Genomic DNA, 14,831 nt, shown 5'->3' with positions numbered 1-14,831 from the left:
TTGCAAGGACTTTCCCCCCCCCCCCACTCACACACACACACACACACAAATGGGGTTTTCTGATAAAGTATAAAGTATAAACTATTTGCAAACATTCGGCCTCCCCCAACCCCCATCAGACCCTCCCGTTTTCTTTCAGATGTCACTACGTATTGTTTTTTGAAGGGAGGTAATAGTTCTAAATTGTAAAAATTCAAAACATTGATGGACCTAGACAGTGTTACTTGGTATTTGTTACAATCTAGCTCTAAAAATTTTTCTACTTTTAAAAAGCAAATACTTTAAATATTAGGATATATTCAAAGATATAGATTACATTTTGCGGTACATTTAAATAAGTGCCCGTCTAATAATTTAAATTTAATTAGAAACATTTTTAATGTAGTTTTAAAAAATGCCATCAGTTATCTTATTAATACAGACATGTTTCCAAAGTCTATTATATCACAGACATTTAAACATCCAGGTGTGACCTACATATATAGATGTACTTTATGTATTAATTATTTTATATGTTAGTGATTTGGTTACAGTGTTGACCAGTATGAAATTTCACTACATTTGAGGCCAAGTCTAGTTTTAAAAAAACAAACAGGCAACTAAATCTACATTTCTGAGACTGTATCCATTACGCATTTTAGCTAGTAGATGTCTTTCAAATGTGTACGAAAAGTTAGGATCTAAATTCTTCTTAAAGATCTTGAAATAGTTTATAATTGTAATAAGTTTTAAACGCAATGAAATCACAATTAAATAGCGTTACCGACTCTTTTACTTAATAGTATATTCTGTACAATTACAGAATGTCCATTATAAAGCGATATGATGACGCCTAAGAATGTATTATTGTATTTAACATAATAACCCATAAATATTCCCCCCCCCCCACTTTCAAATTCTTTAAGGTGCGCTAAGGGTAGTTTCTCCCACGTACCGCTCCAACCAATCGTAGCGGTCATTAGGTCATTACTTATTCACAAACTGACCGGCCACCGGCTAGGCGAGTGACGTGCGCAAACTTTCAATAACATTAGCTCCTCCTCTTCCGCTCGGTTGCTATGCTACATTGACCGAATAATAGCTTGACCAACACTCCTATAATGTCTTCATTTCAAGTTTAGATCTTGACATATCGTCTTCTCTTAGTTGTATTACATGTATTCATTTGGACATTAAAACTTGTGTTATTCAGTGTTTACGATTTCTTAATTGGATATACGATATTGTGTTGTAGTGAATTCTTAATTAAGTCTCTGATAGAGAGTTCATCATGGAGAATAATCTTTTATCGCCTCCAGCACCATCATCACCTCAAGAAGCTCCAGCGGACACTGAAAAGCAAAATGGAAAAGGAAAATCTGCTGGCTCCTCCAAGGGAAAAGCTAAAATGGAAAGGAGGTTCACTTTGACGATGGTGTAAATTTATTTGGAGAACCTCAAGAAGTGTCTCCGTTTGCCTATAATAGTGACTTAGGCATGGATGATAATTTCTTATTTTTTTCAGATTTCCTATTTCCAGAACTTGTTTCGGAGAATATGGAAACGCAAGAGTCAGAATCAAAATCGTCTGAGGGTAAAATTAAAAAGAAAGAAGATACATCTTTTCAAGAAACTCCAGAGTTTTCTTGTATCATGCTCCCCACGGACAGTTCGTGTTTTTTACCTTCAACATCATCACCTCAAGAAGTTCCAGTGGACACAAAGAAGCAAAATGGAAAAAGAAAATCTGCCAGCTCCTCCAAAGGAAAAGCTAAAATGAAAAAGGAGGTTTACTTTGGTGATGCTATAAATTTGTTTGGGAAACCTCAACAAGAGTCTTCTCTTGAATTTAGCAGTGTTTCAGTTATGGAGGATAATTTTTTGTTACCTTCACCCTCGACGTCTCAACAAGTAGTTCCAGAGAACACAAAGAAGCAAGCGGCTAAATCGAAAACATCCAAGGGTAAAGGTAAAAAGAAAAAAGAAGATACATCTTTTAAAGCAGCTGAACAACTAAGTAGTAGCATGATCAGCTCGAACCAACATTTTTTATTACCTTCAACATCATATCAACAAGATGTATCATTACCTTCAACATCTACGTATCAACAAGATGCTTTTTTACCTTCAACATCTTCGTATCAACAAAATGTATCATTACCCTCAACATCTTCGTATCAACAAGTAGTTCCAGAGATGGCAAAGAAGAAAAAGGCTAAACCGAAATCTTCTAAAGGAAAAGCTAAGAAGACGAAGGGAGATGATTCTACTGGACAACCCCAAGAGAAGACGTATGAAGAAGTGAAAAGGTCAAAATCGAAACGATACATAGGACTTCCATTAGAGGTAGCTGACCGGCTGAGACTTAGAGCTAATCAACTGGTAAGTCTAATTTACATAAAACTTTTATTTTATTACTAAAAATGTTACTTCCATTTTTTTGAGCATAGTGACTTACCTATTTTCTTAAACTAAGATTTATTCTACAAATGAAATTTAAACAATTGTACCAGGGAGTACATATATAAGCTTATTTGGATAAACAGATTTATGGATAGCATCAATTTATCAATAAACATATCCATATTTCTTGTACACAAGAGTCTGAGTGTATACTAATTAGGGTTCGTGGTGGCTGAGTGGTAGAGCGCTCGGCTTCCAGACCAAGAGGTCTTGGGTTCGAATCAAGTCCATCCAACTCTAATGGGTACCTGACATGAGTTGGAGAAAAGCGGTTGGTCGTTGTTCTGGCCATTTTACACCTTCGTTAACCATGGGCCACAGAAAAGATGACCTTTACATTATCCTCCTTATAGATAGCTAGATCTGATATGGGTATACTAATTCGTTTCTTTCCACACTTTGACATATTACAATTACTTACCTACCTGTTATTTATTTAATATATTTTCTATACCATTAAAAAAACAACTAGATCGAAGTATTGTTAGTTTCAAAGAATCTGTTACAATGTTGTACTCTATAATTAAGTACATTATTTTATTCGTTCTTTGTCAGTAATGATAATAAGGGTCCTAAATAGTTCTTATTAACTGACTTCTGAATGTTCAGTAACCTCTAAGGCTCTAAGTTTTTTTTTTATTTTAAAACTTATACTTAACGGACCCCCCCACACATACACACATACACCTTTTGTTTAATTGTTCACTGCTTATATAAGAAGCTAATTTTTATTTGTTAACCAAAGCAAATGTAAACATTGTTTTAAATACATCCTATCAAACTCATTTTTTCTTAAATTAGAACCATACATCGATTTGACAATTTTTTAAAGCCTTTTGTTTAAAAATGTCTTTCAGTATTTACAGTATTTCCTTGAGTACGTAGAGAATGGGAATAAATTCGAGAAATATTATCTTAACTATCAAACTGGCCAAATGATGATAGAAAAAATGCCTCTTTTGTTTAGGGTCTCTTGTATGACATGATAATATTACTCAGCTATTTAGTGTATAAAGTTGTTACAAGATCCATTCAGCTGACACTAGTGATTGAAGACTTAAGAGCTTATTCATTAGCTGTTTAAATTGGATAGATAAGCGTTCACTATAGTTTTACTTATATTAAAAAATAGCTTGAAAGAGTCCTAACAAAGGTTTAGGCTCTGTTTTTATTATAAGTCATCTTGAACTCTTTAGGACTGTTGTAGTAAAATTATGTTTATGTTTACAAGTTTTATACAATTCTCTCTTGTCATTCTGGGGGTTCGAATCTAGTTTTTGACGTTTTGATATCTAATAGCAAAAGTATTGTTGGGATTAGGAAATAACCATGGACAAGAAAATATATGTCAATATTATCTTTTCCTTCTATATGGCACATCTTTCGTACTTATAGAATGCTCAGTGCATTATAATCCAATCTCTTTTGAGGACCTGCTTTTTTTAACTCATCAACAGGATCCCTACAGTAACATTAGTTAATCACATTAAATGAATCGCTTCGATATAGGTAGTAAATAATTTTATATTTTAAGAGACTTTTTTAATATAATTTTTTACCCGATAATAAAAGCGACCTTATTTTTAATCAAATATAATTTTTAGAAATCCTTTCCAAAGAAATATATGTTTAGTGTTTAAATACTCATTTTGCTATTTACGTAGCTTTGAAAAGTTCAGGGAAAAAAAGAATTGTATAAGACATCACAATTAAAATCTTGTGTGTGTGTGTGCACATTTCAATTCTAAGTATGAGTTTATTTAATTATAAACCTCCTCCCTCTGAACTCATACCCCTCTCTGAGTTTAAGGAAAGAGTAGGAGAAGGGGAAAAAACATAAACATTTCCATTCAGATCTTTCAGGACTATTTTCACCATACTAATCACAGTTAGGTAAGGGACAGCTGGAAGTGAACACTAGAAGTACTGTGTTCGCCATTAGCTGTAAACATGGCTTTCTAAAATATCAAATAAATTAAATCTTTCAAAATTTAACTCTCTCATAACAGTGTGTTAGTTCAGGAGTGCACCAGTTACTTACTTATAAAAATAATATACTTCGTTTATTATAACTATACATAGTTACAAATAGTTGCATCTCTCTCTCTCTCTCTTTCTCACCATCTATCTCTTTCTCTCTGGCTTTCCTTCTGTCCCTGTCTCTCCGTCTCTTTCACTTTACTTTTCCCATAATTTATTTACATTTTCTTGTTTGGAATTTACGTTTCTTTTGTTTGGGGGGGGGGGAAGATTTCTATAAGAGATTACACCTAACAAAAATTTTCTTTGCACATTTCAATAAAAAATATGAGTTGATTTAAAATTAAATTATAAACCCTCTCCCACTTAACTCCTACTCCCTCTCTCAGTATTAGGAACGGCTAGGAGATGGGAAAAAAACCACCAACATTTCCCATTCCACTCTTTTAGATCTGCTCTCATCTCATCACAATTAGGGAGGGGACAGAGGGGATATTAAATTTGTTTCTATGCGAGAAGCCTCCTTAACCCGTACATCTACCGATGCTGACAAAATATAGAAAAATGACGGCCAATCTTTAAGCCCGCCATAATGTTTGGACAGATTAGACCTATTCCTCGTTGTCTCTTAGTTACAAGTCCTGACTGTGCTCGCCTTTAGCTGTTAAGATAGCTTCCTAAGACATCAACTAAATAACGATAAATTGAATCTTTCAAAATTGAACTCTCATTACAATGTACAAATTAGGAATGCACCAATTACTTATTTTTTGAAATTAATATTCTTTGTTAAATATACGTGAATATATCAAGGGGCAAGGTATTTTTAGTTGCATCTCTCTCTCCTTCTTCTATCTTTCTCTCTCTCTCTCTCTCTCTGTCTCTCCGACTCTCTGTCTCTTTCTCTACTTTCTTTACTTTTCCAACAATTTATTTACATTTTCTTGATTGGAATTTAAGTTTTTTTATTTTTTTATCCCAGGAAAGAGAACGGCAACACAACCAAACCAGGGCACTCAATGTACTGAAAAGCATGGACATTCCTTTATTCCCAAACGTTTGCAAAAATAAGGTCGGTTCCAAGTGCCACACGCTAAGGAATGTTATCGCTTACATAGAATATTTAACGGAACTAATACGGGATTACGATCAGAATCACGGCGTATCTGAGCACTTGCTCCAATTGTCTCAGCAGCACCTGCAGCAGATGAAAGAGCAATTAGCAGTGATGGCACAAGAAGAGACGCATTACCAGGCACAACAGCAAAATATTGATCAAGAAATAGAAAGGTATCAACAGCAAATGCTTCAGCAACAGCAGCATCCTGAGACACAATTACAGCCTTTTTCAAATCAACAACAGGTACCGCCTGAGCAGCTTCATCAGCAGCAACTTCAGACTGTTCCTAATCAACAAGATCCACAGACTGACCTGCAGCATTCACAAACGCTGCAACAAAAAGAGCAAAGCTCCGAGATTCAGCCTGAGGTTAGTGATATACAGCTCAAGCCTAGCCTACACCAACAAATGCTTTCACAGCCTAATCAACTTCAGAATACGCAGCAAGAAACTGATCAACAACAGATATCGCATCAAAATAATATTCAAATTTCTCCAATTCAGAATGAACAACCCCACAGAGTGCCCCAATTCTCTCAACAAAGGCAACAGATGACACACCCATTAAAGCATCCAGTTCCCAAAAGTCCACATCAACAGCTTGAGACAAATCACCAGAATCCACAAATCTTACAAAATTACCCTTATCTCCCTCATCAAGAGCTTAATAGAGAGCAACATTTACGGCCACAACCACATAATCAACAAAGCCAAATCCAAAACGAGAAGCAAAACCCTGAACAGCAGCAACAATGTCTGCCCAAACTACTTCCGCAAGAGATCCAATTTCAACACAACCAGCAACAACCTGAGAGACAGCAAAACACAATACCACAGCAGCAGCAGCAGCAGCCTGAGAACAACAACCAACAGCTATGTCCCGAAATGTTACAACAGAGGTCACAACATCAACAGAATGCCTCCCGAAATCCTCAGCCTAATCAACCTCGACAAAATTTAAACCAACATTCCCAGCATCAGCAACAAGAACAGAATCCGTTCCAACTGCCTCAGCATCATCAGTATCGACAGAATTCGTCCCTTTGTCTCCAGTATCAACAACATCAACAGAATCCATCCCTAAATCCTCATCACCAACAACAAAAACAGGATACCTCCAAACATCCAGAGCACCATCAACGGAACTCCTCCCAATATCCCCTGTGTCATCAACAGAATTCCTCCCAATATATCCAGCATCAGCAATATTCACAGAAATCTTCCCATGATCCACATTTCCAAAATCAGGTACATGTGAGGCAGCAACAGCCTAATTTCCAACATTTCTACCCCTATAACCAACAGTCTAATCTACAGCAACCACAATATCATCAAAACAATACCACAAACCGACCTCTACAGCCTGAGCAACAGAGACAAAAGCCAGAAATACAGAACCAGATAAGAGACCAGGGACATCATAATAGAGCTCCAGACAAAAACCAACAAATGCTGCCAAGGATTCAGCAACAGAATCCGGCCTTACTAAATCACCATCAGGCTCAGCAGAATTGGTGGCCTGCAAACCAATCCTTAGTTGTACCTGTAAGTGGTTGTTCCAGACATCAATCAGCGCCAACAAATACTACCTCTCTTACACCCATGAATAGCAATGGTATTAATCATGCCCCAGGATCTGTTGGACCTAATGGACATTTCAATTCTTTGTTTCCGGCTCAGTACCCATACAGTAACCGTTTCGCACAGCCTGCATTCGCTCAGCAGTACTATCCAGCACCCATGCCCTGGGCACCACAAAGCCAGTCCTTAGGACAGGTTCCTGTTTGTTCTGATTTTAATTTAATGAATCAAGGCCAGAGCTCAAAAACGAAACCCATTCGCAAAGCAAGGGCTACCAAAACAAAACAAACTACAAAAGCTAGAACATCAACAGCATCAGCTACAACAGCAACAGCTACAACAGCAACGGCATCAGCTACCACAGCCTCAGCTACAATATCAACAGCATCAGCTACAACAGCATCAGCTACAACATCAACAGCATCAGCTACAACAGCATTGGTTACAAAATCAACAGCATCAGCTACAACAGCATCGGCTACAACTTCAACGGTATCAGATACAACGTCAACAGCGTCAGGTACAACATCGACAGCATCCTCTGAATCACGTAGTCACACAGTTGTAAATCCTATAGGGAAAAAAAGAGCAGCTCTAAATGACCGAACCAATATTTTGCTGAATGAAACAATTTGTCCTACATTTTCTGTTTTAACCTCGACCCTTTGCTACCCATCGCCTGACTCGAGAGCAAGTGGCTCAACTTCCACTGACAACAGTTTCACAAGCATAGGTCCTGACAACAACGTCCATGACGCTAACAAAAAGAATCAAAATAGTGCAGCTGAGAATACTGACTGGCTGCTGGATGCTGCTTCTGTAGATGAGTTTTTTGAAAATTTAAATAAAGAATTGTGACATTTTGGCGTTTTTTTTACACAAAATTAGAGCTCACACAAATGTGATACTTGATACAAAGTTTATTCTATTTTGTGATATAAAGATAATTTTTTTTTGAAACTTTTTTCTTTAACATGAATTGTTTCATTAAATTGATAAGTTAATATGATAGCAATATCCATAGTACAATGTTCTATGTTATTATTTGTCTTTTTTTTTTTTGGTTGCTTTTAATACATTTCTATTCTGTGTCTGTCTTCATTATGAACTGTTGTACTTAAGTTTCACCATTTTGTATTGCTTCAATAAGGCGCTTTTTAGTTTGATTTTGGAATGTCAATCAAATATTTTCAATCAATCAATGATGTTAGGTTATAGAACTAAAGTTGCAGCTACAGTTGATTTTTGACCATTTTAGATTTCTAATAAAGTATTTTGTACATTGTATATTCTCTACGTAGAGATTAACAATAAAGTCTTTCGAGCAGCTGTATGTATCTGTACTTTTGTCTTTCATATTATTAAAACACTGAAATTCTAAATAGTATTACATTTACATAGCACTTGCAGGGAATGCATTTTTCATAGTATGTGTACATCTGTTCTCTCTTTTGTGTTTTTTTTTTCTATTGCAATTTTATTAATTAATTTATAGATCAAAATTGTTAAAGATAAAATTGAATAAAATATATACAATTATTTTTTTAAATAAAACTTCAGGACATTTTATTTTTAGTCCTGAATTTATATGCAGTACAAATCGATAAGCTATTAAAACTGCATAATTAAAAGTAACATTAAAACTTTGAAATCAATGAATTTTTAAAACCAGCAATCAATAATGTAATGTTTTATTATGTGAAATAAAGATGAATTCAGTACACTCGACCTTTAGCTTGTATCTATTGTTTGTCTCATTGTATACATAAGTTATGTTTAAATTATGATTACAATTATGTAATGACCATGCTGCCAGATGAATGCATTATGCAGCTGGTATGAACCAGAAACAAAACGTATATTGAGAGCTATTTCAATAAAAAAAATGTTGCAAATGTATTACCACATATGCAGCTTAAAAAAATAACAAAAATAGTTGAACGTAGACCTTACAAATAATAACAGACTAACCATTTAATATGCATAAAATCTATAAAAAAAAATATTACACATATTTCAACATTAACAAATTATATTCAATTCATTATTCATAATGTCAATAAAAAGTGATGTTAAAAAAACACCTACAAATAAAGAGTGAGAGATACTTGAAAAACATAAATTATAACTTAGTGTAGACCATAGAGAGGAGTGTTTCCCTAACGTTTTCTCGAACTGAACACTTTGCACATTCTGAGAAGTAAGCGGAACAAAAAAATGGCGCATTTTTACAAAGCTTATTTCAACTCACTCTTTATGGTGAAAAATTTTAACATGTTTTTTTCTCCCATTTCCCATTTTCGGATCAAGTTAAAAATTTGCAGAATGATTCATTCAACATGACAAGACACGAATCAATGATAAAAAAAACAAGGTTACAAAGACAGTTTGTGTGGAAATACAAACTCAACATCGGCCCCCAAAGTGGTCCACCCAAGGAGGTAAAAAGGCAGGTTTCAAGATTTTCAGAAAGAACAACTGAATGAAATTCTATCAAAGAATAATGACAGAGAAGAATGGAGAAAGAAGGTTGACAGATCTTGTGTGATGCCCCAGTGGTCCATCAGCCTAAAGGGTAGGTAGGTAGAAAAAATCATTTCCGTAAAAAAAATAAAAATTCTTTAGTTAAGTGTAATATAACTGCAGTATTTTCACTGCAGTTCACGCAATAATATAAAAACCTACTTATTAATTGTTGTTTTAAATTATGCCCAACTTATATGCATACTAAATAGATATTTTTCTCTTGAAAAAAGTAAACATTATTTTGAGGTAAATGTAGTAGTTCTTAGGGCAAAACTTACATAACTTAGCAATACAAATGTATAAAATATTTTGATGTCAGATTTTCACTATCTTTTCTAGTTTACGTGATCTAAACCAGACATTTCACACAAAACTAAAAGCGTCTTTTCCCCTTTTGGGGGCCGCAAAAAATCACCAATTAGTTGATTAATTGTCGGTGTTTAATTATTTTATATGATGTCGAAATAAGAGAAATAAATGCTACTAATTGTTTCGCTATTTCGCTTGTTTCATAAAGAAAACTAAATGGAGAGCTCCCTGATTTGGAAACCACTGCGCAGTTCATCTCATGTATTGGTCTAGTCATATGAACACTCCAACATAACAATGAGAACGATAAAGAAGAAGAAGAGGCTTGTTTCATAGTTTTCGTTGCCATTTTCTTTATGGTTCTACCTCCAGTTTCAAGTAGTTATAGCTCTTCTCTCAGAAATAATGTTATGTCTATTATTTCATACAGGATGTTACATCTGATATTTCATACTTGCTATTACGTCTGTAGTAACCTTCTCTGCCCACTCTCATTAAGGTTTTCCTGTTATACTAGTGTCCCTAATGTGTGTATCTCTTTTGAAAAAAAGGTCAGTAAGGCCAGGGTCAGTGACACGAGTTAGGTGAACCGTGACCATCAGAGGTGTCCCGCTGGACACCGCCGCACAGGCCAGGTATAGGGCGACGAGTTCAAAAGACGGCCATGGGAGTAGTCAGGAGTTAGTTTAGTTGGAAATAAAACAATCAGAGATAAACTTCACCAGCACAACATTGGTCAAAAAAAGAAGAAAAAAATGAGACAGAATATATTGATAAGAGAGGGGGACTGGGAAAAAAAAAGTCAAGCCGACGCTTTCAAAAATAATTCAACAAACTGTCTCTGGTACGATATTATTTAGAGCGTTAGATAATAAAATCAAATCTTGTTAGAGTATCTTGTAGTGACTTAGTTTATGTCACATGAAAAAAAAAATAAGTATCATTTCAGGAGCCTGAAATAAGTTTGTTTGTAATTCCAAATTCATGCATGCGCAGAAGACGGAAAGAAAATTTAAATAGACCGCCAGCGGAGAATGGCTTCGTTTGCACGAAATGCGGGAAAATATGTAGGTCACAATTGAGTTAGCGTAATCATGCGAAACACTACACTCATTCTTAATCTTGCATGTCACATTTCATACTAGTTATTACATCTGTAGCCTACTAACCTTCTCTATTCACTCTTTTCAAGGTTTTCGTGTCTACTAGCGTCCCCAATGTGTGCAAAACTGTCGAAAAAAGGTCAGGAAGACCAGGGGCAGTGACACGAGTTAAGACAATAACGGTGAACATCAAAGGTGTCACACTGGATACCGCCGCACGGGCCAGGACGAGTTTAAAAGACGGTCATGGGAGTGGACAGAGTAGCCACGAGTTAGTTTAGTTGACAATAGAACAATCAGAGATAAACTTAACCCGCATCACATTGGTCAAAGAAAGAAGGAAAAAAATGTAGGCGAAATTCATGTAAAGGGGGGAGGGACTGGCAAACTAGCAAAAACCCTTTTTTTAATATATAAACTGTTTCTTATATGGTAAAAATGTAGCCGAGACTTTCAATAATGTTTCAACAAATTGTCTCTAGCACGCTATATAATTATTTTGAACGTTAGTTTATTAAAATGAAATGTAAGTTATAGTATCTTGTAGTGATCTACTTAATGTTACTATGGAAACAAAACAAATGATCGAAATGAATGTCACTTAAGGAACATTTAAAAAGTTTGTGGTGTAATTCCATATACTTTTACTGGCATTAATAGCTGCAAAGATCAGAGTTGTCGCAACGCAATCTTTAAAGACCAAAGGTATGGAATGATACCTGAGTATGTCAAAAATTGGAACAAATTTGAGACATATTATATTAACTGTCGGTGACACGGTGGCTGAGTGGTTAAGCGCTTGGCTTCTGAACGTGGAGTCCTGGGTTCGAATTTCGGTGAAGATTAGGATTTGTAATTTCGGGATTTTTAGGGCGCCCCTGAGTCCACCCAACTCTAATGGGTACCTGACTTTAGTTGGGGAAAGTAAATAGGGTACAACTCATGTCGAGTCAGGATTCGAAAACAAGTTTTCTTGTTAGGTGGCCAAGCTGTAGTTAAGTGGTTTTGGAATCTCAGCTAGATATTTTTAGTAAATTGATTATATTGATTTTTTTTTAGCTTGATTTACTCGGAGGGGTTAGTTTATGAACTCCTCTTTGAATTTTTATCTCCGCATTTCAAACTTTAGCACAAAAAAAAAAATTTCCTTGTCTTGTATGAGTCGCCACATACTCTTCTACAATTTGGGGGCACTCCCTTATCCGCCCCCCTCCTTAAACACTAAAGCTTCAACTTCTACTAGATCTATTAAAAATGGTAACACGCGATACAGCAGCCATAAGCGAAAACATTGGCTATTGTAAAGTGACCGCCTTGGTATGTCTCTATGACATGGTCTTGTTGACTTAACAATAACCATGACCACTAGTGACCGACACAATAGCCACGTGATCTGCGAGGAGATAACTCACTTGTAAATCAAAACGTGCACCTACTTTTTCAAATCTCTGACGTAGCCAGAATTTTCCGCGCCAATTTCTAGAATCTTTTGCAAGGACTTTCCCCCCCCCCCACTCACACACACACACACACACAAATGGGGTTTTCTGATAAAGTATAAAGTATAAACTATTTGCAAACATTCGGCCTCCCCCAACCCCCATCAGACCCTCCCGTTTTCTTTCAGATGTCACTACGTATTGTTTTTTGAAGGGAGGTAATAGTTCTAAATTGTAAAAATTCAAAACATTGATGGACCTAGACAGTGTTACTTGGTATTTGTTACAATCTAGCTCTAAAAATTTTTCTACTTTTAAAAAGCAAATACTTTAAATATTAGGATATATTCAAAGATATAGATTACATTTTGCGGTACATTTAAATAAGTGCCCGTCTAATAATTTAAATTTAATTAGAAACATTTTTAATGTAGTTTTAAAAAATGCCATCAGTTATCTTATTAATACAGACATGTTTCCAAAGTCTATTATATCACAGACATTTAAACATCCAGGTGTGACCTACATATATAGATGTACTTTATGTATTAATTATTTTATATGTTAGTGATTTGGTTACAGTGTTGACCAGTATGAAATTTCACTACATTTGAGGCCAAGTCTAGTTTTAAAAAAACAAACAGGCAACTAAATCTACATTTCTGAGACTGTATCCATTACGCATTTTAGCTAGTAGATGTCTTTCAAATGTGTACGAAAAGTTAGGATCTAAATTCTTCTTAAAGATCTTGAAATAGTTTATAATTGTAATAAGTTTTAAACGCAATGAAATCACAATTAAATAGCGTTACCGACTCTTTTACTTAATAGTATATTCTGTACAATTACAGAATGTCCATTATAAAGCGATATGATGACGCCTAAGAATGTATTATTGTATTTAACATAATAACCCATAAATATTCCCCCCCCCCACTTTCAAATTCTTTAAGGTGCGCTAAGGGTAGTTTCTCCCACGTACCGCTCCAACCAATCGTAGCGGTCATTAGGTCATTACTTATTCACAAACTGACCGGCCACCGGCTAGGCGAGTGACGTGCGCAAACTTTCAATAACATTAGCTCCTCCTCTTCCGCTCGGTTGCTATGCTACATTGACCGAATAATAGCTTGACCAACACTCCTATAATGTCTTCATTTCAAGTTTAGATCTTGACATATCGTCTTCTCTTAGTTGTATTACATGTATTCATTTGGACATTAAAACTTGTGTTATTCAGTGTTTACGATTTCTTAATTGGATATACGATATTGTGTTGTAGTGAATTCTTAATTAAGTCTCTGATAGAGAGTTCATCATGGAGAATAATCTTTTATCGCCTCCAGCACCATCATCACCTCAAGAAGCTCCAGCGGACACTGAAAAGCAAAATGGAAAAGGAAAATCTGCTGGCTCCTCCAAGGGAAAAGCTAAAATGGAAAGGAGGTTCACTTTGACGATGGTGTAAATTTATTTGGAGAACCTCAAGAAGTGTCTCCGTTTGCCTATAATAGTGACTTAGGCATGGATGATAATTTCTTATTTTTTTCAGATTTCCTATTTCCAGAACTTGTTTCGGAGAATATGGAAACGCAAGAGTCAGAATCAAAATCGTCTGAGGGTAAAATTAAAAAGAAAGAAGATACATCTTTTCAAGAAACTCCAGAGTTTTCTTGTATCATGCTCCCCACGGACAGTTCGTGTTTTTTACCTTCAACATCATCACCTCAAGAAGTTCCAGTGGACACAAAGAAGCAAAATGGAAAAAGAAAATCTGCCAGCTCCTCCAAAGGAAAAGCTAAAATGAAAAAGGAGGTTTACTTTGGTGATGCTATAAATTTGTTTGGGAAACCTCAACAAGAGTCTTCTCTTGAATTTAGCAGTGTTTCAGTTATGGAGGATAATTTTTTGTTACCTTCACCCTCGACGTCTCAACAAGTAGTTCCAGAGAACACAAAGAAGCAAGCGGCTAAATCGAAAACATCCAAGGGTAAAGGTAAAAAGAAAAAAGAAGATACATCTTTTAAAGCAGCTGAACAACTAAGTAGTAGCATGATCAGCTCGAACCAACATTTTTTATTACCTTCAACATCATATCAACAAGATGTATCATTACCTTCAACATCTACGTATCAACAAGATGCTTTTTTACCTTCAACATCTTCGTATCAACAAAATGTATCATTACCCTCAACATCTTCGTATCAACAAGTAGTTCCAGAGATGGCAAAGAAGAAAAAGGCTAAACCGAAATCTTCTAAAGGAAAAGCTAAGAAGACGAAGGGAGATGATTCTACTGGACAACCCCAAGAGAAGACGTATGAAGAAGTG

General features: G+C 35.5%; 1 protein-coding gene across 1 annotated transcript; it reads left to right on the top strand.

Moving 5' to 3' along the window:
- Window positions 1-1,270: 1,270 nt before the first annotated feature.
- Window positions 1,271-7,981, top strand: LOC106073465 (transcription factor SPT20 homolog). Its single transcript, XM_056026450.1, has 3 exons — window positions 1,271-1,364; window positions 1,505-2,361; window positions 5,405-7,981. Exons 1-3 carry the CDS (start codon window positions 1,271-1,273, stop codon window positions 7,979-7,981), a joined length of 3,528 nt encoding a protein of 1,175 aa, XP_055882425.1.
- Window positions 7,982-14,831: the final 6,850 nt, after the last annotated feature.

Source organism: Biomphalaria glabrata, chromosome 4 (genome assembly GCF_947242115.1).
Source record: "Biomphalaria glabrata chromosome 4, xgBioGlab47.1, whole genome shotgun sequence".
Taxonomy (NCBI): Eukaryota; Metazoa; Mollusca; class Gastropoda; family Planorbidae; genus Biomphalaria; species Biomphalaria glabrata.
Note: the sequence above shows the minus strand (reverse complement) of the source record. Positions and strands in the feature narration are given on the sequence as shown.